This window comes from Vidua macroura, chromosome 1 (genome assembly GCF_024509145.1).
Source record: "Vidua macroura isolate BioBank_ID:100142 chromosome 1, ASM2450914v1, whole genome shotgun sequence".
NCBI lineage: Eukaryota > Metazoa > Chordata > Aves > Passeriformes > Viduidae > Vidua > Vidua macroura.
In genome coordinates, this window is record NC_071571.1 from 83,435,109 (window position 1) to 83,462,163 (window position 27,055).

Consider the following 27,055-nt stretch of genomic DNA (forward strand, 5'->3'; position numbering starts at 1 on the left):
TGCAAGACCTGGAGCATCTCTATTGATCTGTGAAGTAGATACTTGCACAAGGCATTTGCTAAGCCATTAATTTCAGAATTGTGGACAATATGAGTGTCTTTATATAAATAACTAGACTTACAATATTGGCATCTCTTCCCCTTACAGTGAAATATACATTCCCTGGGGTGAAAGGCACATTTTATAACACTTCAAAACACGACAAAGCCTTATTTCTACATAAGGAGTCTCTCATAGCTCGTACAAACAATTCAGCAGAGAAAAACTGGGAAAATAATGCTTAGTTAAAGTGGCCATCCATCAGTAGTGTTTTGCTATAAATTTCAAGGTAATTTCCCAGATCCCTGAAAAAGCACCACAAGGAAAGTATCCTGCACTTGTTGGACCTCTGGAGTTTTTCACAGTAGTAAAATGCAAAGCTGCCAACCACCCTCCTCACTTCTCCATCTCCACAGAGTAGAAGCTCCTAAGCAATTTTTAAGTAGTGAAGTATTATGAAAGAATAACTCCAGAGATAAAAGCAAAATGCAGGTTGCTAATGTAGTACCCGATCTTTTTGCAGGCAAGGACCTGAAGATCTTTTTTACCTCTGTCACCTTTTTTTACCTCTGTTACCTTTTACAAAAGCTCTGGTCAGCCAGGCATACCTCTGTATACCTCTGTATGTCAGCCTCTGTACCTTTCAATCCTACCTTGTTACAGCTTTTTGATCTACAGCTCTTGGTTATGACATAAAACTTGAATTAAAGTTTCAGATTTGTAGTAAATATTGAGCCTTGGGGGAAAAGTAATTGCAGACTCTTGTTCTTGTAGTATCATCATGACTATTTAGTCTATTTCAAATTCTTCAGTGACTGGACAACCTGAACAAAATGAAGTAACAATGGGTATCTATTTGATTATCAAATCACTCAACTTTTCATAACAAACACATATTCCCCTTGCAAAATTACTATTATTCTTATCAATAATTAGGAGCAAAAATAGCTAAATTATTCCTGGTATTACTTCCGCAAGCAAAGTCAGTAAGAGAAACTTGGAAAAAGTTTCAGTAGCACCTGATAGGACTTTTTGTTGATTCAAAAAACATTCATTTGCAATTATAGGATATGAGTCAAAGTGATATTTACCTTTTCATTTCTTTCTATCTGAAATCATAGTATTACTGCATGTCACAGCACTCTGTTATAGGAAAGACATTAAAGAAAACCCGAGACTCACTGAAAAATTCAGGTTGGAAGTGACCTCTTGAGATTCATAGTCCCACATCTTGTTCCAAACATGGCTAATTTCAAAATTAGATGAAGTTGCTCAGGACTTCTGTAGCCAGAAAATAAAATTTTACCACAACATCACAAGCTCTGTATCCGACACTGGGTCTCCAGCCTTCTCTGAGCTTGCCTTGCCTGATTTTTACTTGTGGCAGCAGTTGTCTTGTGGCCACGTGCCTGCTGCCTCACTGCATTGCCTTAGCTCTGGGAGTACCTAAGGCCTGACACTGTGGGACAAACAATCCCTCTGGGTAACAGGACTGGGGGACAGCAGTGTACAGACTTAACTGGAATAAAATTGAAGAGGAAGGGGGTTCAAACCACCAGCATTTACATCTTCCTAATGAACTTGAGACATCTTGCTGTGAAGCGCCTTTTTTCTGCTTTAGTAACACTGATATCATTCATTTCAGGATCCAGAAGGACACATGAAGCATAATACCCAAAATCTTGTTTACTGACTAAAAGGCAAAAAGCCTGATAATGTACACACACACATACCTACATCTAAAGCTAAGAATTTCTAGTTAGTTTACATTTCTTTATAGCATAACTGAAACCTTAACAGTCTAATTCAAGTATCAGTATTACTCTTGCTCTAATTATTAGAAAAAAAAAAACAATAAAGAAAGAAATTCTTCTATATTAACAAAGCAAAGTCCTAGTAATAATAATATGGTTTAAATTGTTACGCATACACTTCTTAGTTTACAACCTTTTTTCTGGTAAAAAAGTCTCATGCTTTAACTGTTCCTGTGGGTCCTAATGTGGATGGGTTTCAGCCTGGCAGTGGTGGTGAAAGACTTTCAGCAAGTCATAAGCATCTGAAACCCTTTATGAGGAGGAATATGATGCTGATGTTAATGCTGATGATTACTTCTTCCTCAATCTAGGATCTCTTTGCAGTACTTTTTAGATATCTGATCACACACATTTATACCTTGCTCTTTTTTGCTGGTCTGCAAGTCTATGCTCTTGCTTTGTTCACCCTAAAAACACTTGTGTCCAGGTCCAGGTCTGTATTCAAATGACTAGTGGTGACTGGTCACTTGTAGATCTTATAGATCTATACAGTCATAGATCTGGAATCTGCAGTGCCCAGACTGTGTACCATCTCCAATCATCACGTGCATGTATTGCTCCTCCCTCATTCTGTGCGTTCATTTCTTAAGGCTTCCACCATCATGTCAGGTCTGCGGTTTTCCACCTTATAAATAAGTTGTAAATATCTCATTTTTCACAGAGTAGTTGTTCATTACTATTATTTATATAATATCTATGTTTGTGCTGTGTCATAAGAAAAGTAAGTTTAATTACCTATAACCACATTGTCATTAGAAATACTGCTGTTACAGTTAAGTAAAAATAAAGCTCCAGGAAGTTAAAAAAAAAAAAAAAAAAGCTTTAAGCTTTAACCCTGGGGCCTTGCAAACTCAGTACAAAGCCCATGGCAATGGCAGTACTGTATTGTGGGGGTACATGGTTACAGAAGACTGAGGGTAATACCAGAGAAAAAGGGGGATATACTTGAATATATTTTGCATAACATTTTTAGCTATATTTATGCTTCTTTGTGTTAATTAGTGCGGACTGTGACTGTTATTATTATTGTAACTAGGGTTTTTTTGTATTTTCATTAGATTGTTAAGACTTTAATTAGCCTAATGAGATTCTGAGCTCTATATTTATCATATATCACATGTGAGCAAAAATTCTCTTTTGCTCACAAGAATTGAAGCATAAGATCTGATACAATTAGGACTTCAAAATCTCCCTGCTCACAGATTCCAGCATCTCTCCAGGTAGTCTTTCCCAGTGTTTAACCCTTCTCTTGGGGAACAATCTTTTATCTCCTTCCAGCCAGGATTTATCCTGTCAGAGTTCAAGCTTATTGTCTCTCATCCTTTCACTGTGTGCCTTTCAGAAAAATCTGACCACACCTTTTGTGTAAGCTCCTTTGGTACTAGGCAGATGTTGGTTGTCGTCTCCAAGCCTTTTCTTCTCCAGGCTAAATACCTTGAGTTCCCCAAGTGTCATCATCTGTCATGACCAGCAGTCCACTAAGTACCCCGGTAGCCTTTCAGTGAACCCTGTCCAGCTTCTATTTGCATATTCTTTCCATCTTTCCCAGGGTCCACCATGCAAAATTCAACACTTCCTCAGAACAGCCTTTATTTCTAGTACTGACACATTGATTAACAGAAAGGACTGACACATCTGCACACAAACACCGCTGAAGTAATAAATGGAGTCTAAAATTTAAAAGACCAACGCTAGTTTTTGTTTTTTTCTCATTTACTAGCCTTGAAGCGATGAGTAAAAGGAAAATGAGCTCTTAGAAAAATTATTGTATATTCATGAAAATATTAGTAGCTTACCTTTTAAAATGCATTAATTAAACTTGCAGGAATCCACATTTCATATATTAGTTCCAAATAATGTATTTCAATGTTTCTGTTCTTTACTAACAGCCTTAAGCCTCACAAATGTATGAGGCTTCTCTGTTTAGATTAATTTAAAAACAATTTTTAAGTATTTCGGTTCCTTTAATGAATGGCATTGCTTCACCATGTTTCAGTGAAAAAATTAAAATCCCACTCAATGATTTGAAACCTCATTCATTTTCATCTACTCCCTGAGTGTTGTTTCTAAAACCATCATTATACTGCCTCCTTCTCAAAGACAGCATTTCAGAGAACTCACTGAACACCAACACCTTATGAACACCTCCCTGCAATGTTGCAAGAACCTCCCAGTGTATATTCCTGTGTCTCACGATGCAAAGCCCCAGAAGAGAGAGAGGAGCAATTATACTGCTGTCAGCGTTAAGATCTTGCACTCAGCAATAGTGAGTCATTACCCCTACAAACTGTCAGCCAGACTTTTATCAGGGAGACAAATAACATTATGAGAGGCTATTTTAAATACGTATCTTGGAATAAGGCTGCAAATTAAAAAGAGGTCAGAATAGTTCCACATTTCTCTTTTATAAACTCTAAAAAGACATAAAAGGTGTGTGAGAAACACCAAAGTGGGCTTTGAAATTACTGCTTTTCACCACAAGAGCTCAAAAGTGGCCCCTGCCCTGCTGAGAGGTGTCACCACCCGCAGGTTCCCATCCCTTTGGGGGCAGCCAGCCTCGCTGTGCCCCAACAGCAGAAATACACAGTGGTGTGGGTACAGTGTGTCCAACTTTTACCTCAGTATACACACCCCTCCCACCATTTCACCAGATTCTAATGCACATTGGTCTCACTCAAAAACAATGAATCTGGGGCTTCTCTTGAGTTCTTTGGCATAATTGTTGAGTGGTATTTTAATATACTTATCTACTGATCTATCAAAATGGGGTTCTCAAAAACGCTATTCAAAGACTCAGAAAAGAAACCCCAATAACTGAAAAACAACAGTAGTCTACATTTGTATGAGCCTACTCTCTCTCAAATAACATAAAAGGAAATTCACAGAATAATTTGAAACATAAATTTTACATTTTTCGAAAACAATTATAAAATACGTGACGTCCACGATCTGGGAAAAAGTGCAAATTTGACCTGGAGCCCTAACCATTTAGAAGCACATCCTACGCTCTGCACTTGTACAGAAGTAGCTTATGTAAAGTAAATTAAACTAAATTAATTCTTTTTCCTGTTACAGAGATGTAGAATCAAGGGTCATGCTACAACCTTTTACAGGCTAATAAAGGCTTTGATCAAAACCAGTGCTTTTTAAAATGCACCGTGCTCTTACTGTTTCATTGTATCCCCATTCTCTAAAAATAGTCACCAATATGATTGACTTGCTTCCTGAATACTAACAATGTGGATGATCTTTTGTATCTTCTTGGCAAAACAACCAGTGTTAAAAGCAGACTAAAGTACATCCACTTCTAAACTACTGTCTGTAAACAAAGACGTGTGTTAATCCTGAGGAAAAAAAAAAGCTACCTTATGAAATGAATCGTCATTTTACCCTTTCACATTTAAATACCTAATGTTCCTAAGTGTGATAATATGGAGGTACACGTCTTCGTTTTTTGGTTGGAAAAAACTTGACAGGAGATAAGAGCCATGTATTAAGGGGTTGAGGGGATAAAGGCCAAAGAAATCTATAGAAGAAGATCTGAAGAGCTAATGAGCTCTTTTTGAGCTCACTGGAGGTTTAAAAGATCACTGACTTCCACAGAATACCTGACTTTTTCAATAAGACATTGACACCACCTGTTACTAATCCAGCCCTGCAATATACTACTTAGGGCTGTGTAGATGTCTTAAATAATTTGATAGATTATTTCCTATCAAAACACAAACATGATAACACACACTTAAATATATCTGTAACAGATTATGTATAGTTTCCTTGATTATTCAATAAGAAGAACAACATTTATCAGTGAAAGATGTTTTTTGCTTCTTTCCATCTTGCTAGGACACAGCATTTTTAAAACATAAATACTACAAACCCCAAAGAGGAAGTATCTGTCACAGAATTCCTGGTAGTTTTGCTTCTCTTCACTATCAGGTTCTCAATCATTTCTGCAAGACCTTCAGAAGTGACAGTACAACAAAGCTACCTATTTATGTCTTTCCATAGAAACTAGTAAAGTTTAGCAAAATAATACACATTTGCAGAGAACATCAGCTAGAACCATGTCTGCTGTTAAGTACAGTTTTCTTAAAAAAAGCATCCTTACTTCTTTGAATTCATTGTCCAGTAACACAACTCACCTGCTTCTTGCAGATAAACCAGTGTGTTTCCTATTCTTGGAGGGAAAAGCTACCAGTAGTAGAAACTCAGGCCCTTACAACTGAGCTCAACCCATTCCCTGCACACAGCTTTGGAGGCAGAGGTGCAAACATAAGTGACTGCTCTTACAAACCTTTCCTGCAATAGCACCTTACGCAAATTTTGTATCTAATCATCAAAACTTGCTTTTACTGTAAACTGTTCTCCTTAAGATTACTTGAAATGTTTTGTAGCAACTTCAGCCAGTATGCAAGCCAAGTGCCCAGCAGAATAAGGGCAGCCCTCTGAACACACGACCTGGTAAAGTCCTGGTGTGGAATTCCCATTTGCTTATTTTAAGAAAAAAGTGTTGGTGAGGGATCTTGAAAACCTTAATTTAAAGCAGATACAGGCATTTGTGAGACAGACATGACAATTAAGGTCAGCTGGGACACACAAGGTACACACAAACATTTTTGTGACCACAGACACCTGTCAGTGTCTCTATTCTCCGATCCTTAACAGTTCATGGAAGTTTGAGTCTTGGTGACCTTCAAAGCAAAATGCACCTATCTTCTTTACTACTTGATGAACTGATTTGTATTTCAAATTCCCATAAATGAGGCACCTATCTGTCAGGATGATAGGCACTGTACAGAACTTGCAAAGAGAAAAAGAACTATATAAAGCAATCAGAGAATTCTTTTATTCAACTGCTGCAATAAATTACAGTATCATTATGCAATTTCCCTAGCTCCTCTTAACAAACCTGACCTCTAGAACTATATCACATGATTCATCAGTATTGTGGATTCAAATATTTTTCAAAAACAGTGCAGTAATATCTTCCTTGCATTGATTTGCAGGACTGGTCTTGGGCATGAAGAATTGAAGATTCCCAAAAGCACACATGTACATCTCACAGCTCATTCCATGAGGACAACAAAAGAGACAGTGTGCAAACAGGATCTATACAGTGGTTTTAACTCTCTTTATCATAAAATATTTTCATAGAACAAGTGAGAAAAAAACATATTTTGACAACAGAAATAACCGTAACACTTTCCTACAGTCAGATGGAAATTGTGCAGAACCATGTTCAAAAGACTTGGCATATTTCATGAAGTTTAAGTAATTCAATAAGTGTTTTCCCATTAACAAGCTGGATTACGTAGCGACAAATAGGGGGACTGTGTGCAAACAGAAAAGCAGACCCAGGCAGGGGTGTTCCTTTACCTGTTGCCTCTTCTCAAACTCTAGCTTGATACGGGATTTGATGCAGTTGCACGTGTCCTGATACGTCTGCTGCAGTGCGAGCTCCATGAGGTGTTTGTGGTACGCTCCGGCCAAGTTCCCGCAGATAAAAATTATTACATTTGCCAATATCTAGGGGGATAAAAAAAATAAAATGTCAAGTAATTTATATAAATGTATTAACAGAAATTATTCCTAGCTTGCAATGAATGATTGCTGCAGTTACGTATTCGGCTTTTGTTTGTTTCTAGCCAAGGTTAACCTTTCAAAAAGCCTTTAAAATTTGTGGCAACATCCCAAGCAATAACAGAATGACAGAATCAGTTAGGCTGGATACTTTTTTAATTTAGGTTTAAACCAGAATGAAAATGAACAACATGTTTGCCCACTCAATGAGGTACACGTTTTCTGAAAAAAGAATTTCAGCTCATGTTAGAGCTCACTGCTAAGTATTAATTAGGTGGGATCATCACCTACTCATGTAAAACAATAGCTACAGCTCCTAATAGCAATACTGGAAGCCATGTTATTGCTATGCTCTTTTAGCAACATTTTCTTTTGCAGTGCCATATGATTAAGGGGTGAAAAGTTTCACCTACACACATGAAAAGCCTGACCTGCATTTTACCTCAGCCTGATCCACTGCTATCCGTCAGTCAGCTATAAATAGTAACCTTGGTGATGATAAGCAGTGTTTAAGGAGTAAGCTCTGACAGCTGTCTACTAGAATATACTTTTCCTTACTACCAAAAAATTACATTTGCCTAAAACACAGAACTTAAAAGATTTAAGTTTGGGGGTCACACTTGCAGCATCAGATGCCCTCTGCATGAAACAACCCACAAACATGAGAAATAAGTTTGCTTTAAAAATCCAGGCATTTTTTGCACTTGACCTTTGGAAAGGATACAATATTATGTGGTGATGCTAATACTTTTAACTCTACCCAGCTTATTGCTGCAAATAAAAGAAACACATTTATCCATTCTAGCTCACTCAGAGCAAAAGAAACACAGTAAAGTAATGAAGCCAATTCCTAATTCAATAATAAAAGTAATAATAAAGATAATATTAAATTGAAGTTGAGATACAGCTGCAGTCTGCTCAGAGCAGGTCTCTATCGTCTCTACTTGTGAGGCCCTAGTGTATCATATACCCTGGATTACAAGCACTACATGATGTCGTAGCACTCGTGGTCTGGAAGAAAAGGAGGAAGAAAGGGGGCAAAAATTTTGTTAATTCTCCACAGCTAATCTAATAATGAAGTTTACGATAGATTTCCCTGGTGATCATTCATGGGTTGGTTTTGGTGTACCTATGTACCAGGCAATCTTTTGTGAATTGCTAGTAGTGAAAGAGATCAGAAAAAAAGTCCAGCAGTGTGTTATGGTGGTTCAGAGAAAAAAGATATACTGTCCTATTAACAGAAATCCTTGTGGAATACATTTTATTCACAAAAAAACTCCCATGGAGTTTTACTGTTTCTTTAATAAATGGAAACTTTAAAATGCAAGATTTAAATATATGCTTTTATTTTCCTCACACATTTTAACAGCATTATATGCAATACTTGTTCCTCCATCTGTGACATTTCTGACATCTCACCTTTCATGGCTCCACAAAGCTAAAGGCAGGAGCTATTCACTTTTACTGTAAAAATGATCAATGTTTTCAGTTCGGTGGAACTTTTTTTCTGTCCCTAAAGCTTTAAGATCATGGCATTGTAATGTTTCTAAAAGCAACATCTGAGTTCTTAATTTTTTCTAAAATAGATAAATCTAGAAACAATGGCAAAAATCTATATATTTCACCTTCTCCAAAGAACTTCTGTTATGAAGTACAGAAATAAGAAGTAGTTTAAATTAAACATTTCACAACAGGCAATGATCTAAAAAAAAAGCCATGAACACATGAGATTGTGGTGTATAGCAAAACATTTGACCTTAAAATATTTTATATTTCTTTGTAAATCACAATTGCTCAATTCTGCTTTGATGTCAGCAGACATGGATTAGTGAACAAAAATCTTGTGTGACCGATCACAGTACAGGGGTAAGGGTCTTCCAACTGGCAGTTGTTGCTGGGTTTTAAAATGAAATTATGAATTAGGAAAAAAATGCCTGAAAATAAAGACTGCTGGGCATAGAAAATGCTGAGATACATTGCATGAAGGTTTAGTAATGAAATTATCATTAAACTGAACTGAAATCGACAGTGTGCTGTCATAATCTCTAGGTAGATGTCACTGCTGAAAGTCTGCACACACACTAAATGAATTGTCCAGCTTCCTAAAGTCATAGACCATTTAAGCAAAACTTCAGGAATATAATCAATCAAATTTTTTAAAAAATATTCTGTAATGGGTAGATGGAGGAGTAAATTATGAGTATCATCTTCACAGTCATAGAAAAACAAATTACAGTTTTATGACTGAAGTAGCTGAAGTGAGAAAATAGATGGAAACGAGTGAGTGACAGGCAAGGAAGCTAATTAACCAGGCTTTTCAGATACTCAGTGGGGTAATTCAGCCCACATGAAGCTCTGCAATGGCTTCCAGTACCTGAATTAAGCAGTTGGAAGACAGTGCAAGATATCTCAGCCACTGCCATACTTAATGTAGATCTAACAAGTAAATGTGTAAGTGAATATGCAGGTAGAAACTGTGTTTAGAACACCCTGATTCTTTAGGCTAGCATGGAGCTCATTCGGAAATCTGTCATTAAGGGATAAAATATAAAAAAAAAAAATCAAGAAATGGATGAACTGGTTTCTAAACAGATTTTTTTGCCTGTTTTTATTGTGGCTTAAGTGAATATATCTGCTATTGAGTAAAATGCATCCTGCCAATAGAGTTCAATAGCAAGTGCAATTAACATTACTAAACAAAATAAGCAACATTATATACTTCTTGCTGAATATCTCTCCCCTCCCAAGTCTGCGTTTTCCTCTGAATTGCAGCCCAGTTTCAACATGAGCTAGACACAACCTCCATCCCAGGTTTGTTCTAAGGTCTCATAGGCATTCTCCCAGAAGAGACAGGTTCAAAGTCTTCCTCAGTCCAAAAAACTTAACTGAGCTTCCCACTTTGTAACCAACTACTCTAATCAATATGCAACCATACAAAAGATTTCTTCTGTTCAGGCACCTGCTCTGAGAAGATGCCATGATGTGAATCCTACCAGTACCAAAGCACTTGGATGAAATCCTGAGTCAGACCAATCTTCTACTTTGTCAATTCTCTAGGGTAGAACTCTGCACTGTCTTTTCCCCCATTATTTTTTTTTCCTGTCTCATTCCTGCCTCCCTCCAACCCTAGATGTGTATTAGATAATAAGAAAAGCTGTGGTGGATCTTCTGGTAAAAAATTCTCCATCTTTCTGTGATAGCTCTGATAACTATGCAGATAAAACTGTAGCTGAGAATGTCTGCAGGGAATTCAGGAATCAATGACACAACATGGTTAGGGATTTCTCCCAAGAGGAGAAGCCTTAGCTGTGGAAAAAATGTAAATAATGATGGTAACTCAACAGGAGAAAAAGACCAGAGTGACCTCAAAGACAGTATTGCACAAACCTGGTTCACACCTGTTCTGGTTTGAAATGCAATCTGGGATAACACCCTTTACGAACAGGCACTGTATGACCAAAACCCCAAAAACCCACAGTATACATAAATTCTACTAAGCTCCCTCTCAATTCACCATATGGAAACACTGAGCAACACAGCAGAAGTTCCCATCTCTCTGTACAGTCAGAGTGGAGAGGCAAATCTATCTTGTGGGCCATCTGCATCCCTTCAGATATATCCATTAATTGTACACTGTGCTGAAGTTTCTGTTTCATCAATGAATAAATTCCATGTCTACAAAAAGTGATCTAAATGTGAGTCAAAAATTAACACAAGGAACACCAAGATACCACCAGGAAGCATCTCTAATCACTTAAGGAACATAATCGTGGCTGACGTCTCCTCAGTCTGTTCTGACCTACAGAAAACTCTGTGTGCTTCCTGGCAATGGGGAAATTTTACATTCAAGCACAGGTATTTTTTCAGTATCAGTGAATATCAAGTAATCAGATGTCTAGCGCTTCACTATCAAAATAGACTGTATTTAAAAGCAAATGAAGACAAAGTAAAGTAGCTATGACTAATTTCTCAAGAGAGTACTACAGTTCACTGAGTTGCTCAAAAAATGTAGTGCATCATATATAAGCTAACTGATGAAAAGTACCCACAAAGGTATGCACACACAAAGAAGTACTATGCTATATAAAAATAGAAGAATTATAATAAAGATTGCTAATTCTGACTGAAGCATAAATAATTTGTTAAATATCTTAGAAACTGCTGTTCAAATACTGAATATAAAAATTAGAATCCTCCATAGATTTTCCCTGCGTTGAAAGCTTCCAGTTTATGAGTTACTTTGCCTCATTTCTTTCCTCTTAGATATTTTACATGTCCTTCCCAAATACTGCATGAACAGAATTTTTAACAACAACAACAAAACCAACACACACTATTAACAATTTTTTTCAATAGTTAAATTTCACTTTTCTTCTGGATAAGAAAACTGAGGACATGAAAGCTGAGGGGTGGGCAAAATTTGCTATCATTTATGATGTCTGCATGGAAATTAGAGAAAAAAAAATTCTTATGTCATTGCCTAAATTCAAATTCTTTAGCTCTTCAAAGATTAATTGTCTCTCCCTTCATTTGATCTTTCATGTGATGGTTTGTGGTGTGACCAGCCAAGTAATGGAACAAGTCTGTGCTGCTTTGGAAGATGTAGAGCTTTAGAGTCAGATATAATTCAGCTAAAAACAATGGGGTAAACACTGGGTAGAACTGAAAAGCAGCATTTTAGAAGGAAACACCTAGCTGCCATGTAAATTAGTTATTCACTTGGTCACCGTGCACTAATGCCCAACACCATTATTTTAAGTAGATGTATTCAGAAGGTTCTCCAGCTATTCCATGCAAATCTCTTCCACATGGAGCTCTGGCCAGTCATACAATGTTGCCTTTTTCTCCTTTCAGATTTCCAAACCTATAGAAGTCCAATATTTGAATACACTTCAGTGCCAACAGATTTTATAGCTATGTCACAGCACATTTAGGATGGCAAACTTGAAAATGGGAGACATTTTGCCATATGGCAACCTTTGTTTCAAAAACAAGGAATTTAGGGGAGGAGCAAAATTACAGGGCAAAAATTTTTGTAGCTGGCCAAAAACGAGTGATCATGCGGTGCCTGGTCTACCAGCTGCTGTTACAGAAAGTAACACCTGGCCTTTTCCTGTACTTAGTGACACCACTAAGTTGAGGTCTTTATTATGAAAGCTCCCGTGTTTCATGAAGAAGTGTAGCAACCTCTTAGATTTCTATTTCTGTTTTAGGGAGGATGGTAAAAGTTTATGAATTCAAGTAATTCAGGTACAGAACATGACTGGCTGAAGGACAGAGAAATTATGGGCAACTGCATACTTCCTCACGAATTCAAAGTAAAAAATTAATTTCTTTAATCACTGCAAAATTATTTTAATAGTCTAAAAGGTCAATGATATTTAAATCCTTAAATACTTATGAAGGCCACAATAAGAAAACACTACAGATGAAGAGAAGAAACAGGAAGACCCAGTATCCTCAGATATTTTGTCTATATCAAGGAGAATGTCAAATGTTTTACAGCAAGGTAAGTAGGAAAAAAAGCTGCAATTTTGCAAGAAACAACTCATTTAAAAGAAAAACCACAAACCAACCAAAAAAAACCCCTTCAACTTAAGACTTCTCAAAATAACTGAGAAGCAACAAAAAAAAAAAAAAACCTAAAGATTTGAATTACTCAGTATCCCAGATGGTTCCATATTTTCAGTGCTAAAATAAATTTGGTAAAGAGTCTCTTTGTGGAAGGGGAATTGATATCATTTTACAAGCCAGGAAGCTGTGATATTGTCTTCTAATTGGTATGTGTAATTCTCTTTGTAGCTTTTGCAATCAGAGCATTGAGGACAGCAGCAAGATATTCCTTTTTTGCAATATCTATGTTATTTCTTATTATTTTCTTTTTATCATTATTACAGATTAAACTTTCTCATAGTTTACTCATACTTTCTCATCTAAGCTGTTCTGTGGAATGACTGGAATTATTTCCTTCAGCTCTGGGCATACACAGACCCTATCTATATGCCAGTGTAGATAAAAAGAGATCATAAACTCTAAGCTCTTTAATCAAACCCAGGAAAAATAAACTAGAAACAAGAATCAGAGTTACGGTTCCTTTAGATCACTTCTGTGTAATACATATAATCAATATCATTGTCTCTAATTAATGACTTTTAATACTTTGAATTTTTTTTTTTTTTTGCCAGAGGGGAACTCATGCTCTCCTCAGTGAGAAGGAAACAGGCAGCCACTGCACTCTCCTGTCTGCCTGCAGAGAGGTCTTTTGTGTTTACATGTACCTCTGGGATCATTTCATTTCTTTACTTCTAAAACTGATCTTCAAATGTTCTCTCAAAAAGACTGAGATTAATTTCTAGGTTCTGGATCTTATGTAGTGGTGAGTATTACTGCACTATAAGGAAAAAAAAAAAAAAGACCATAAAATTAAAACAATTTAAAAACCCCCAAAAATAAAATCTATGCAGTAATACATCAATCTTTGGCCTGTTACAGAAATAATCCTATGTCTGATCTTAAAATACCTTCAGTCTTTTCCAATAAATATGGTTTACTCTTAAAAAAAAAAAAACCAAAAAAAACAAAAACCAAAACTAAAATCTCTACTATAAATACATTTACAGGACCAGCAATATACTGCCAAGTTTAATGTGTACCACTAGATTACTCCCTACTTGCCCTGACTGGAAGTACTACTAGGCTATCTCTCCTGCACTGTCCAGCAGCCTTCATGAAGTTTATTTCTTTTTATTATCTACCAGACTTATTGAAATTTCTTCATATATCTCTAAACATCTCCCCTTCTGTTAAGTTTTACAGAAATTAACCAATAGGTGCAAAAGCTCCCAGGAGAAGGAAAGACAAAGAGATAAATGAACTGATATTCACATATATGCTCATTATTCATGTACTGATATGCCTAAACTTCAGTAATTTACTTTTGATTTCAGATTTCTCCCCTAATTTCTGTAATTTATACTGTATGTAACTGGACTGCATATTATTATGCTACATACTCTCAGTTATCAATATATATGGAAATTAAAGTCAATGGACAGTTTAGAATGACACTGATAAATTACAGTAGGAATATATATTCAGTCTAATTTTTCTACTGCATTTCAAACAGTTGGCAATAAATATGTGCTTTGATCTATTTGATAAACATTTTGAAATAGTATTTTTTATGATCTCTATATGAAATTCTGATTTATTTAAGCATGGTTTTCTCAGGTAATATTTTTGTCTATCAGTGTTCACACGACTACAGTGTTCACAGTATAAGCTTTTTAACTGTATACACTTAAGAATTTTTTCTACTAGTCTGGTGATTATGACAAACTTTAATCAAGCTCATTTTTCATAATTTGGCAGTCTGTGCTAGGAATCAGTGGTTTTTGGCTATATAGTTCACAGAGAATGGTGTGGAGCAGAAAGGAGGATAATGATAGTGTATAAGTGAGGAAAGTGATGACCTACAGAGTCGGATTAAATGACAGTCCTCAGCATTGGAGTTAGTAATTATGACAATCTTACAAGTGTTTTTAATGTTTTTTAAAGAACTTGGTTACCATTTTGAAATATGATGAGATCTCTAATCAGTATTTGGGTTAATTCTTGATTGGAAGTCATCTAACAGGAAAATTTGCTCTCAGGAAACCTGTAAGTTCTATTTTCTGCTGTCAGGCAAATGCTGTCAAGAGTAAGCAAGGTGGGACAAAGAAAGTACTAAATTTGGGTTACATTCAGGAAGGAATGAAGAAAATATTAAAACCTCTTCATGTTGTTGGTGCCAATTCATTCCATCTGTACATAAAACACATAATTTTTCTCTCATTCATGCCGCAAAACTGTCAAGATGACATTTATCAGGTCAAGCTTTCTACTCCAAAGCCCTAGTGTGAAGCATCTTGGACACCCTGAAACAGTTTTTTTTCTAAATCACATGGTTTGTGGGAATATATTCTGAGTAACACCTTAAAAGTTAGCACAGTACCTCCAATTCATAGAGCAAAATCGGAGTCATAGAATCCTTATGGTTGGGAAAGACCTCTAAGATCATCAAGTCCAAACATTCACTCAGCACCACCATGTTCACCACTAAACTGTCCCTAAGTGCCACACATTTTTTGAACACTTCCATGGATCATGATTCCACTGATTCCCTGGGCAGCCTGTTCCAGTGCCTGACCACCCTTACAGCAAAGCTGTTTTTCCTAATATCCAGTTCAAATCACCCCGGCACAACTTGGAGCCATTCCCTCTTGTACTCCTGTTTGTTATTTGGGAGAAGAGACCCACACCCATCTGTTTAAAACCTCCTCTCAGGTAACTTTATAAAGTGAGGAGGTCTCCACTGAGCCTCCTTTTCTCCATCATTTTCTATACATATCAGCATTAGTGACAACCCCTACAGAGCAGCATATTCATTGCAGGCACTGCAGTGCAAAATACTACACAGTATTGTTAGGAATAGGCTATTACTCTCAAACTAGCTGAGAGCAATGATTAAACAAATGGAGGTACTTGTCCAGGGAAATTTTCCATCCCTCCAGACTTGTTCTTTTACTCCTACTTTCTGTTCCTTGTCTTTTAAAGAACTACTCATCCACACACAGATCTTCCCTCTCGGTTCACTGAAAAGGTTTGGGCAAAAGACTCCTTCCAAGGCATACTGCTACCAATGAAATCAGTCTCATCTACTTGTTTGTTGATGCCTTCAGTCAGATTCAAGGTACTTTTAAGGAAATACTACCTTTTGCTTCTTTCAAAATAGAATGTGCTTATCTCATTCTTTATTCTTACAGTTTCATTTTTTGCCTCATGAAGACACTGAGTTTACAGACCTAAAGTCCCTCTGACCCTTTCTAGAACCTTTTTAAAGTTTATTTTCACATTTTTTATCTTATTGTCGACAGGAACCAGGGCCTATTTCAGACCAACCATGCTCTCCTTCACCCGTCCCTCTGAGAGGATTTTAATGTGAGATTTTCTTCCGTTTCTTCTTCACTGAACAGGCATGCAGAAATTGTTTCTCTGTGATAGCCTTGTCCTCCCTGAGTATTTTTGTAAGCTGGATGTCAAATGTCCTTACAGACTCTCTGATGAAAGTCCTTTTGTTACTCAAGTGCTGAAGCAGGGACCCAGCATGCAGGGCAGGGGAATTGGTTTGGTTAACTGCCATAGCTCGAGTTGTTATCTAAAACAAATTACACACTTTTTTAGGTGTATGATCTTCAAACTCCTATCTGACCAGTGCAACTGCATACAAAGGCATTTTGCAACACTTGAAAAAACACTTGCACAGATGAAATGTTTTCACTTTGGCTAATTAAGTTTAGTGGTGCAAATAGATTCCGAAATTGCTGATAAAGCATACTAATTAGCAGAATGAATAGCAGGAAAAATTGCAGCTACAGCAAGCAAAATCACAAGGTGGATTGAGATAGCTCCATAAGGTATTTTATAGCTTGACTACTGTGCATCTAAGGCAAATGTTATTTTAACTGAATTACAATTTAAAACTGCTTATGATTATGTAATATTCAACATAAAAAAATTTATTTCATTACTGTCATTTTCTTGCTCATATTTTACTTTACTCTTTCCTGCATTCAAAATATTCTCTAGAGGTTTTTGCTTGGCAAATAAACCTACAAATTTTGTGCACCATACAAGAAGTGGCTTTTAGGTTATGATTGCTGGAGGGAAGATTAAATGCTAAACAACAAAGATTTCCCTTCCAAAGATTGTATTTCAAAAATCAAATGTGTTTAATACTGTGAACACGAAGACAAATAGAAGTCACTAAAGTGGCAATAATGCCATGTACATTATAACCTTCCCTAATACCTACATCTCTGCCTTACTACCAGATTTTGCATTTAACACACTTCTTACAAATTCCTTTAAAATTTGTATACTACATTTCTACATATTTTAGAAACAAAAAGCTGTGAATCTATTATTGAAATATATTGTGATGCTTTGCAAAACTGAAAGGCTTTCCTATGTACCAAGAGAAGTTACTAATAATATGAAGGAAATAATACAATTTCCAGATGATTGCAGTTATGTTGTATTTATTAATTTCTGACTTCATTCCCAAATATGACTGGAATATTATTGGAACACTGTGGATAAATTAGAAATAGTCACATTAAAATACAATCTCTTTTTGCAAATTCTGATGCACATGTCGCAACAAAAATAAAAAAACAATTTCCCTTCTCTAATGTTTTTAGTCTTCTGTCTGTCTTTATAGAAGATGCCTGTTTTGAACCTGGCATGTTCTAAGATAATAGAAAAATTACATCCTAAGTGCTCCTAAGCAGCCATATGAACAATGCAGAAAGTGCATATGATTTGCAGGACTTTTATCTTTATGGAATGACTATTTTTTTTATTTTCCACAAGAAAAATAATCCTGTACAAAAAGCAAATTCCTATTTAAACCCTACCAGTTTCGGTTGCTAATACAAATTATCTTTTACAGCAAAGTAAGCTTCACCCTGCAACCAACCTACCTTTTAATAGTACAGCCTGCCACTTGAAAGATTTGATAATACATCATGAAGGTATGAAGTAATACTACATGAAAGAAGACCTGGGAGAAGTATTTCTCACATACCAACCCTTCTTAATCAAAGAAAGCTGCTAGAGCATCAACATATTGCAAAGTAATGTGCTATCTAAGGGAAGCAGGTCTCAGCACCACACAGAATAACAGATTTACTCTGCTTTTCAGTTTTTATGTTTAAAACAATTTCCCAAATCTGTAAGTCCACATACATACTAAGTTAATTTTTCTTCACTTAACATCTCAAATTCAAGTTAGTGAATTTGAGTGTATGGACATTACCCATGTTCACCTCTGGGACTGTATAACACCCCTTGCTCTGTTTTACTAACCACTCAAACATATTCATGGAAGTATTTCTCAGTTCTCTCCAACAGGCATCCTTTATCTCTGCTTTGAATATCCCAATCTGATCAACGAATGTTATATAAAACCTTGTTATTGACCATCTTCTGCAGAGAAAGGTTTTCAATATACTTTTCTCTTCGAGGAAAAGACAAAATCACAGCTAGGAACCCACGGTTACCCAGTGGCTCTAAGCCTACAAATTGACTCCTTTCCTTCCCCACTCCCACTGCTCATCAGATATTTCTATGAGCCGTGGGATGCTGAAGAACAACGCTGGAAAACCTAAGCTGTTCCAACTCTCCCAATTCATTTCAGCACAAGTTTATCTCTCTGCACAGAACTCCTCTCCAGTTTTCTGAGACAGCCTGCAAACAGGAGTTATTTTCATGGAAAATAACTGACTGTTAGAGAAGACTTCAAAATTGACAGGCAGGTCAGTCGCTGAATAGCCAGTTAAATGGGCAACACCAGTAGGTCTGGCTTTTGCAAGAGCACAAAGATGGGTTTGGCCCCTGCCATCAGGGCTTCTTGAAGCAGAAGCATGAGAAAGAATGTGATCAGCAGCTCACAGCAGAACTCCTAAATGCTGGCCCCAAACCAAAATTATGGCAACCACATGCAATAGTCATAGGACAGATAATAAACACCCCAACACTTCATTGCTTAAAATGGCAAATAAGGGACAAAATGAGTAATCACTTAAAGAACAGGATTGTAATGAGTAAGGAACTTTACTTCCTCTAGCCAAGGCTTAAAAATTCCTGTGTTGTATTAGTGCTCGTTTATTTGGTTACTTTGCCTAGATTTTTCAATTGCTTGCACTGAAGATTCTTTGATTTGTTGGTGTGTATACACTCAAAATTGGGATTTTCTTTAGTCTTCCTACAGATTTCTTCATCTTCCTCCACCTCCACTTCTTTGCACTGAATAGATGGTGTAGATAGTGTCTGTGGAGGTAACACAGTAATGGACAGTGAATTGCTTCAGAATGGTCTTTTGCAAGGCACTCTTCAGGAGAAGAAATGAGCAGCAATATTATGGCTATTAGGTACAGCTAGCTGGGCAGCACTGCAAGGAAAGTACAGGGGTACAAGCTGTGCATGAGGCACTTCATTTTATCAATGCAAATGAAGACCCAGTTGCAGAAGAAATCAGCAATTAATAGAAAATAAATCCATGCTTTTCAGAAAATAAATATTTTATATTCTTGATCTGTTCCTACTCTGAAACAATGTTCATCAAAAGTACTTCATACATTGACAAAGAAAAGAGTTGTATGATTTTTTATTGGTGTTTTGTGTAGCTGCCAACATTTGCCAGTATGGCTGAGGGCAGGTGTATCCCCACTCCAGATTCCAACATGTACAGACCTTTCTTAATTAGCACTGTGATGAACATGCTTATTGCCTGCCAAAGTGACAAAAAAAAAAAAAAAAAAAGGTTTGTAGACAACACACCAAGAGAATGCACTGCTACAGAGCCCCAGAGATTATTTTCTGGAAATGTATTTTTTCCCTCTAACACAATCTTAACACTCCTCCTTTCATCCCATCTTGCACTGGGAAGTTTCAGACTCCCAGGTAATAGGAAACTGTCATTTAGTGTCTGAATTCATCCTAAAGAGAGAAGGTAATTAATGAAAATGAAGTGCACTCTATACTAGCAAAACTTTACTCACAGAAAGGGAGTTTCATTAGCTCTGAAACTGGAGAAGCATTCTGGGCCGCTGTCTTACATTCAACAACACCACCACCACTAAAATCAGAAATTATCTATAAGGATAATTGTCCTCTCTTGTTAAGAAAAACTGGTGAGGTTTTTCCAAAAGCTACCTGCAATTTCTACATCAAAACTCTCTTTTGACTTGTATTCTCTCCACGTTTGCTTATCACAGAATCCAGATCATCTTTTCTAAATCAGCATGCCTGAACATGGCCTCAGATGCAAAAGATTCAGCACAGTATTTTTCTCATTAGTTTGTTAGAGACCTTTCAGAGATCCAGTTGACAGTCCAATTGAAGGACACAATGGGATGCAACCACAAGAGCTGAGAGAGCCTGCTGATGTCATTACAAGGTCACCCTTGAGTGCCTTTAAAAGCTCATGGGGACCAAAGGAGGTTCTTGAGTTCTGCAAGAAAGCAAATATCACTCCTGTCTTCAAGGAAGGTAACATCATCTTGATCCCTGGGAAAGTGATAGTATAAACCCTCCTAGAAACAACTTTCAACTCTATAAAGGACAAGAAGATAACTGGGATTAACCAGCATGGAGTTATGAAGGAGAAATCATGCCTGGACAACCTTTCTGTGTTGAAATGACTGGCATTGTGGCTGAAGAGGGAGTAGTTGATGCGACAGGGCTTTGAGTACATTCATAACTCCCTAGCAGCCCTCCCCAGCCTCACCTGGGGCTTTTGCTGACATCCCTAGGCCAGGGAGCTCTACACAAGCACAGCCTGGGGCCTTTAGTTCCTGCCTGTGCTGTGCTGGAGGAATGCTGGTCTCCAGCTAAGCTGTGCCTGACCACAGACACCCTTGAGCTGTGGACTGACTTGACCTCAGCCCTGCCTTGTCACTGTGAATGCGCCCATAAATTGCTGGATGTGATCCTGACCTATGCAGGGCTTTCTGGCTTGACCTTGCACCTATCTCCTTGCTATGATTTTGCCTTTTGTAAGTCTTGTCTCTTGTTTGAACCTGGTTACAGTCTCTGGGCTTGCCTTACTCAAATGCTGTAGGGCTGAGATCAGAGCAGTCACCCTGGCCCTATTGCACTGTCCCTTATTTGCTTCCTTGCAAAGAGTTCTGAAAAGAAATGCCATTCAATTCAGTCAATTTTCACTAAAATAATATGATTCACCCATGAACTTTAGTTCACTGCCTTCAATATTTTCAAGCAATTTCACTGGATTAAGGTATTGAAAACAAAGTAAGAGCTTTATAAACAAGCAATGACAGGGAAGAATAAATTCATGAGATATATTTCTATTTGCTACACATTTAAATAGCACACTAAGGTAAGAAGAGGACATAATGTCAATGCTATCTAGCCTCTTTCCATAGTGAAGACCCGTCAATAGGAACATTGTGGTCAATTAACACATCAAGTTGCATCCATGTTTCATCAAAGTATATTTTATTTACAGAATAAATGTGCATTGAAGCATTTATAGTTTTTGAAAACATAATTTCCACGTACTGTAATTACACACCAGGAATGTTTCATGTGGATTAATGCTGAAGAGCTGCATTTATATCATCATTTCTAGAACTCACCAATGTCTCCAAACTTGGGCTTCAATCATTGCTTTCATATATGCTTTTATGAATAACAAGTTACATCTGTGCATTGTCGTGCAGAATAAATTATTTTAATATACTAAAATATAATTGTAACTATTAGCTTTAGCTGATATGTGCAAAAGAGTCTTCATTGTATACCCATATATTGGTGAAAATCCAAAAGTTCATGAACTGTCACATGAAGTACTAATAAGTTCATCTTTTAAACTGCACAGATAATGTAATATTGGGAATTTAAGCAAAGTGCAGTTTTGACTAAAAGCAGGGCTAAGTCCTAGGAAAGCTGATTTTTTTTAACTTTCAGACTTATTTCCCTAAGAAGGCAAAATTACAAAATATGTTGAAACTTTTTTTTTAAGTGACATAAAAGGACTGATACAGTCATCAAATCTTTCACTAATTTCCATATAACTTAGGGTATGTTTGCAAACAATGGAGATAATTTTTATACATAAAAATATATTTAGACATTAGAATGCTACATTTAGTTTGGGAAAACAAATGGCCCATTTAATACCAGAAAAGATAAAATTCTAAAACTACCAAAAACACCTATCTAATGTATCTATACCTATCTAATCCTAAATATTCTTTAATGATCAAACAGTTAACACTGCTGTGAAGAAAGCCTACAATACTAAAGCAACTCACATATAAAGTGGTAATTGATGAATAATGGTTGTTTCATCTTAATCAAAACTCATCCTGCTTAAAAAGCATTGTTTTATTAGCTTGGTAAAAGCTAAAACAAAACATCATTTTAGCAAATAATGAGCTGCACTGCCATATACTAAAAGGCAAACACTACAAATCAGTTACACAGCCTGCAACTAATGAGTATGACTGAGAGACACTGGTGTATTACAAAATGTACTACTCATCCTTTCAAGGTGGATCTGCTAACCACAAAACTGCAAGACCAAAACCCAAAGCCCCAAAGCTGAAAGCCTCAGGGCATAAATTTCTTTGACCAAGGACACCAAACTCAACAGTAAAGCAGTGGTCGTTTATCACTGCCAGCACACTACAGCATTAAGTGTCCCAGCAGCCCTTCCCAAATTAAATCACATGCTCCAGTACAGATAACTCTTAATCCCATTACCACTTGCCTAAACTTAATTCTGTCAGATGTTCTTTGTGATGTCACAAAAAACATGTTGTAAAGCTGTTACCCTCACTGGGACAGAGCTGTAGCTGCACACTATGGTCATACAATTCTGTTTTGAGGTGAACTACTGACGTGTACAAAAAACACTCTTAGAGAAGAATTTCTTCAGGATCATGAGTGTAGTTTACCCTGAATCCCACTTCTGCCATACTGGACTATCCAGGTTTGAAACTGCTTGATGTAGCTCATAGCGGTGAACCAAAAACATTGCTTTTGCAAAGTGCAACATGACCATACCTCAAGTATTACACACAGAAGTCATCACCTCCTTTCAAAAGCGATGGAACAAGATAAAAAATGTACGGAGAGAAGAGCATGGAAGAAGGATAGTATTGTCCTTAACATTCTTCCAGCCAGTGTGGTTGGTGGCCAGGCAGCCCTTCAGCTGGAGCAAGCTGTCCCAGGTGTGAGCAGGGAGGGTGTCTCACCCAGCTGCCTACAGGTGCTGGCCACCTGCAGTACCTTTGACCAAAGAACTACAGATGCAGCCTCACATGCACAGGTAGGTGCAGTAGGAGTCAGGATATAAAAATGTACTGTGTCAATCTAATGAAAATGGATCAACACAGCCAATGGATCAACCAATTTCCACTGAAGTGCAGCTGATGCACATCTGGGTTTCCCTCAGATTTGTGCCACATGCTGCCAAAACTGCCAAGCAACGAGAGAAATTCAAAACCAGCCTCTGTATTTTTATTCCTCTAACCCACCAAAAGTAGCAATCTGATGCAGTGTTTCTGCATCATGTATGCTAGGAATGTAACTAACTCAAATGTTACAAAAAAAAAAATGCTTTTCCTCTGGGATTTCCTGCATTTAAAGCTCAAAAGCATCTTTTATAGAGTAATGGAAAGTGCTAAAAAATACTACAAAGTTACTTTTGCCTTGCTTTCTAATACCTGAAAGCTCATAATCTTTTAAGTGTTTATACACAGAACTTTTTGTTTTCAGGCAAAAAGAGTAATTGTCTGCTTAATGGATATAGAACTGTGGCAGAAAACCACACGTGAAGTACACACAGACATCATGCAGTCACTCCTCCCATGCAGGTCACTTCAACATTGTGTCACCTTCCAGCCCCCCCCAAAAAATTATTAGACTTTGGAAAGTAAGTCTGGAGTAAAATTCTGTTTGTTTACAAACAGTATCAAAGTTGTACTGCTACTAAATGAAATATCTTTATGTTTTGCTTTCTTCACAGATAATCTAGGCAACCAATAGGTAAAAATAAGAGATGTTAAGCAGGTATTACAGGGAGCTATTTTAAAAGCAGTTTTAGCAGATTATAGGCATGGAAATGATTGGCTCACACCTACTAAATATCAGATGAGAGGGGGCCAAAATCTATCTAGATTTTAAAAATCAATATTCAAACTTCGCTGAAAAGACAGTAAGTGCTTCCGTGCTTTTAAATACTGCAGGTTTTACTAGGACTTTTGACATTTCTTGCTTGTTGAACAATATATGTGTTCAATAAATGATTAAATGAATGTCACTTAAAATAAGATTTTTTTAAAAACAATTACCACAATGGTCAAAGAATATTCAAAGAGTTAAGAGGAATTAAACTAGTAAGACACAAAAAAAGAATTACAACAGTTCATTAATATATTTAATGCCTATGCACTGAAAGCAAATTAAAAGTTACTCTAAAAGCATCTCAAGAAAGATCTAGCTGGATTTAACGGACATTTATTCAGCAGTCTATTCTTTCATAAATTCTTTAGAGGCTTGCCTGCTATTATATATTGGAGGCAATATTCATCTGATATTTAAATGATTCTCTACCAGTCTTTCAACACTAATTTAGTAATTAATCAGAACCCATCACAAGCAGCATGCTTAGAGTGAGTTAATTCTTTGGTCAAAGGTACTGCAGGTGGCCAGCACCTGTAGGCAGCTGGGTGAGACACCCTCCCTGCTCACTCAAGGGATAAATCTAAACAACCACCAGTAGTCAATTCCAATAAAATTAATAATAATAAACCATCTCACAACACATGAAATTATAATTTCATATGCTAAAAACATATAAATAAACAAACTATAGCACAATAGCTGGAAATACACTGCAAATTTCTATTATGGATGAAGGAAAAAATTAATCTCCTACCCCAACTAGAGACTAGTGTCAGATGGATAATTAAGGACTGAGTTGCTCTGAGTTACTGCCAAGTAACAGAAGATAATAAAACAAAAAAATTGTTAGAATTATTGATAAATTATCTTGAAGTACAGGAAGATGTACACAATTTTAAAACACAGAAATTGTTATATTCAGTCTATTAACTTCTTTATTAATCATACTTGGGAGAAATCGACTGCCTTAAAGACTCAGATTAAAACATGGTGCTGACCAAGATGGTTATAAAAACACCAAGATTGTCATGGGCATGTCTAAGAAAATCCCTTGTTATAAACAAGGCTGCAAGATGAATCCTGGATGCTAAACATTTCCCAAAATTAATACTTTGTGGCACATAAATAATTTTTATGCTCTCCACATTTGGGATTTTCTGCTTGTTTTAATAGCTTTATATTTGAAATAGCAAAAATATTATATCCCACCCTCCATTAAACAACCTCTCTTCTTCACAATCCTTGCTTTTCAAAGAAAATTCATGATGCATCCATGACAGAAAAAGTAGAAAAAATTTAGAAGATTACGGAGCTGCCAACTATCTTGCTCTGAAGCATGTGATGGGATGCAGTGGTGCCTGCTGGCTGGGACTCCCTTCTCTGGGGAAGGGAGTAGGAGAACGTGGTGCCCTACAAGGACACTGCCCTTGCCTCTGCTGCATTCCCCTCTCTTCTGTGAGCCCCTGATCCCATGCCAGAGTGGGTCCCCAGACAAGGAAGAAATTTACAGGCTGCACAAAAGAGCATGTAATACAGGAGCTGCAGGGAAAAAAACAAAAGAACAACACAAAAGGGAGAGTAGGTGGAAAATGACTAAGTTTAATGTGCTGCATTTTGGATGAGACATGCACGTTACTGCTGTTAAAAATAAACAAACAAATTAAATACTCCAGATTTGCCTCCCATCTAGCATGTTTATGGTAGTTACAGGAACTTCTATCATATCATGGGAAATGTTTCCATAACTGAGGAAATTTAAATCACATTTGAATAAAGATGTTTTGGAAACAAGTTAACTGCGTGTCTTTTCCTTGCCTGTGCTGTGCTCAGTTGCTAGCTTTCTGAGGAACTACTGCAGCAAGGGACTATGAAAATAGCGTGTGACGTTAGCTGAGACATGGTGATTGGGTCTTTAATTAAGGTCAGCATGACCTAGGTCACGGCAAACATCTCCGAGCCTTAATGATGACGGGAAAGTCCATTCACAAGTTGGAATCAAATTTCCTCCACATTGAGACACAAATCAATCTGGATTTTAAAGAGCAGGTATGGCAGTGTCAGAGTGGATACAGAAAGGCTCTTTAGAAGCTCTGTGATAGATGAGCAAAACAGATTTTGCTTTTCTTCTTTCTGTGCTGCTTTCAAAGGTTGTCAAAGGCAATCACCATCAACACTAACTGCATGGGGAGGGAGCCAAAAGCCTTGATGAGAATTGTCAGGTGAGGAACATAATATTGATCTCAGAAACACTGTGGCACCAGATGATCCTTGCAGCTCCTTCTGGCTCTGTAATCTACACATTAGTCTTTACTTCTACTTGAACAGCACACTTTAGACCCTAAGGTACTTTCTGGCCCTGGACAAGTTAAGGTTATATGATTTCCAGGCTCATGCTGAAGATATAACACACTTCATGTTTCAGGTGCAAAGTGATTAAATTGCCCGCAGTGCAGGTGGAGACAACAAACAAAATTAAAATAAGGAAACCCATTAAGTTGTATTGAATTTTTTAAAACTTTAAGAAAGCAAGATGATTTTTTAATGTACCATATGAAAGATCCTAAAATACATAATGATATTCATCAGATCTGTTCAGAATAGACAAGAATATGGCCAAATACAAGATGTTATTTTCCACTCCATATCTCATCTTTTTCTTTGCATTAATTGTCCTCATGCTACAAATGTAACAAAGGATGTTTGAGGTCAAACTGTATGACCCCACATATTAAAATCAGCATTTAACCAATGAAGAAATGGAATTAATGGAGGCATACAGCATAAAGATGACACTTCAAAGGACTTCAAGTAAATCAACAGGACTTCAAGAGATGAAGCCAGAGAGACACACTCTTCTGAATCCC

At 36.9% G+C, this 27,055-nt stretch overlaps 1 protein-coding gene across 2 annotated transcripts in view; it reads right to left on the reverse strand.

Moving 5' to 3' along the window:
- Positions 1-27,055, reverse strand: part of ADCY2 (adenylate cyclase 2) — a 204,211-nt gene that overhangs the window by 98,091 nt on the left and 79,065 nt on the right. For both annotated transcript variants that reach the window (XM_053971425.1, XM_053971419.1), the window contains one exon: positions 7,233-7,382. In XM_053971425.1, coding sequence (XP_053827400.1) covers positions 7,233-7,382 — 150 coding nt within the window. The remainder of the gene's footprint in view (positions 1-7,232; positions 7,383-27,055) is intronic.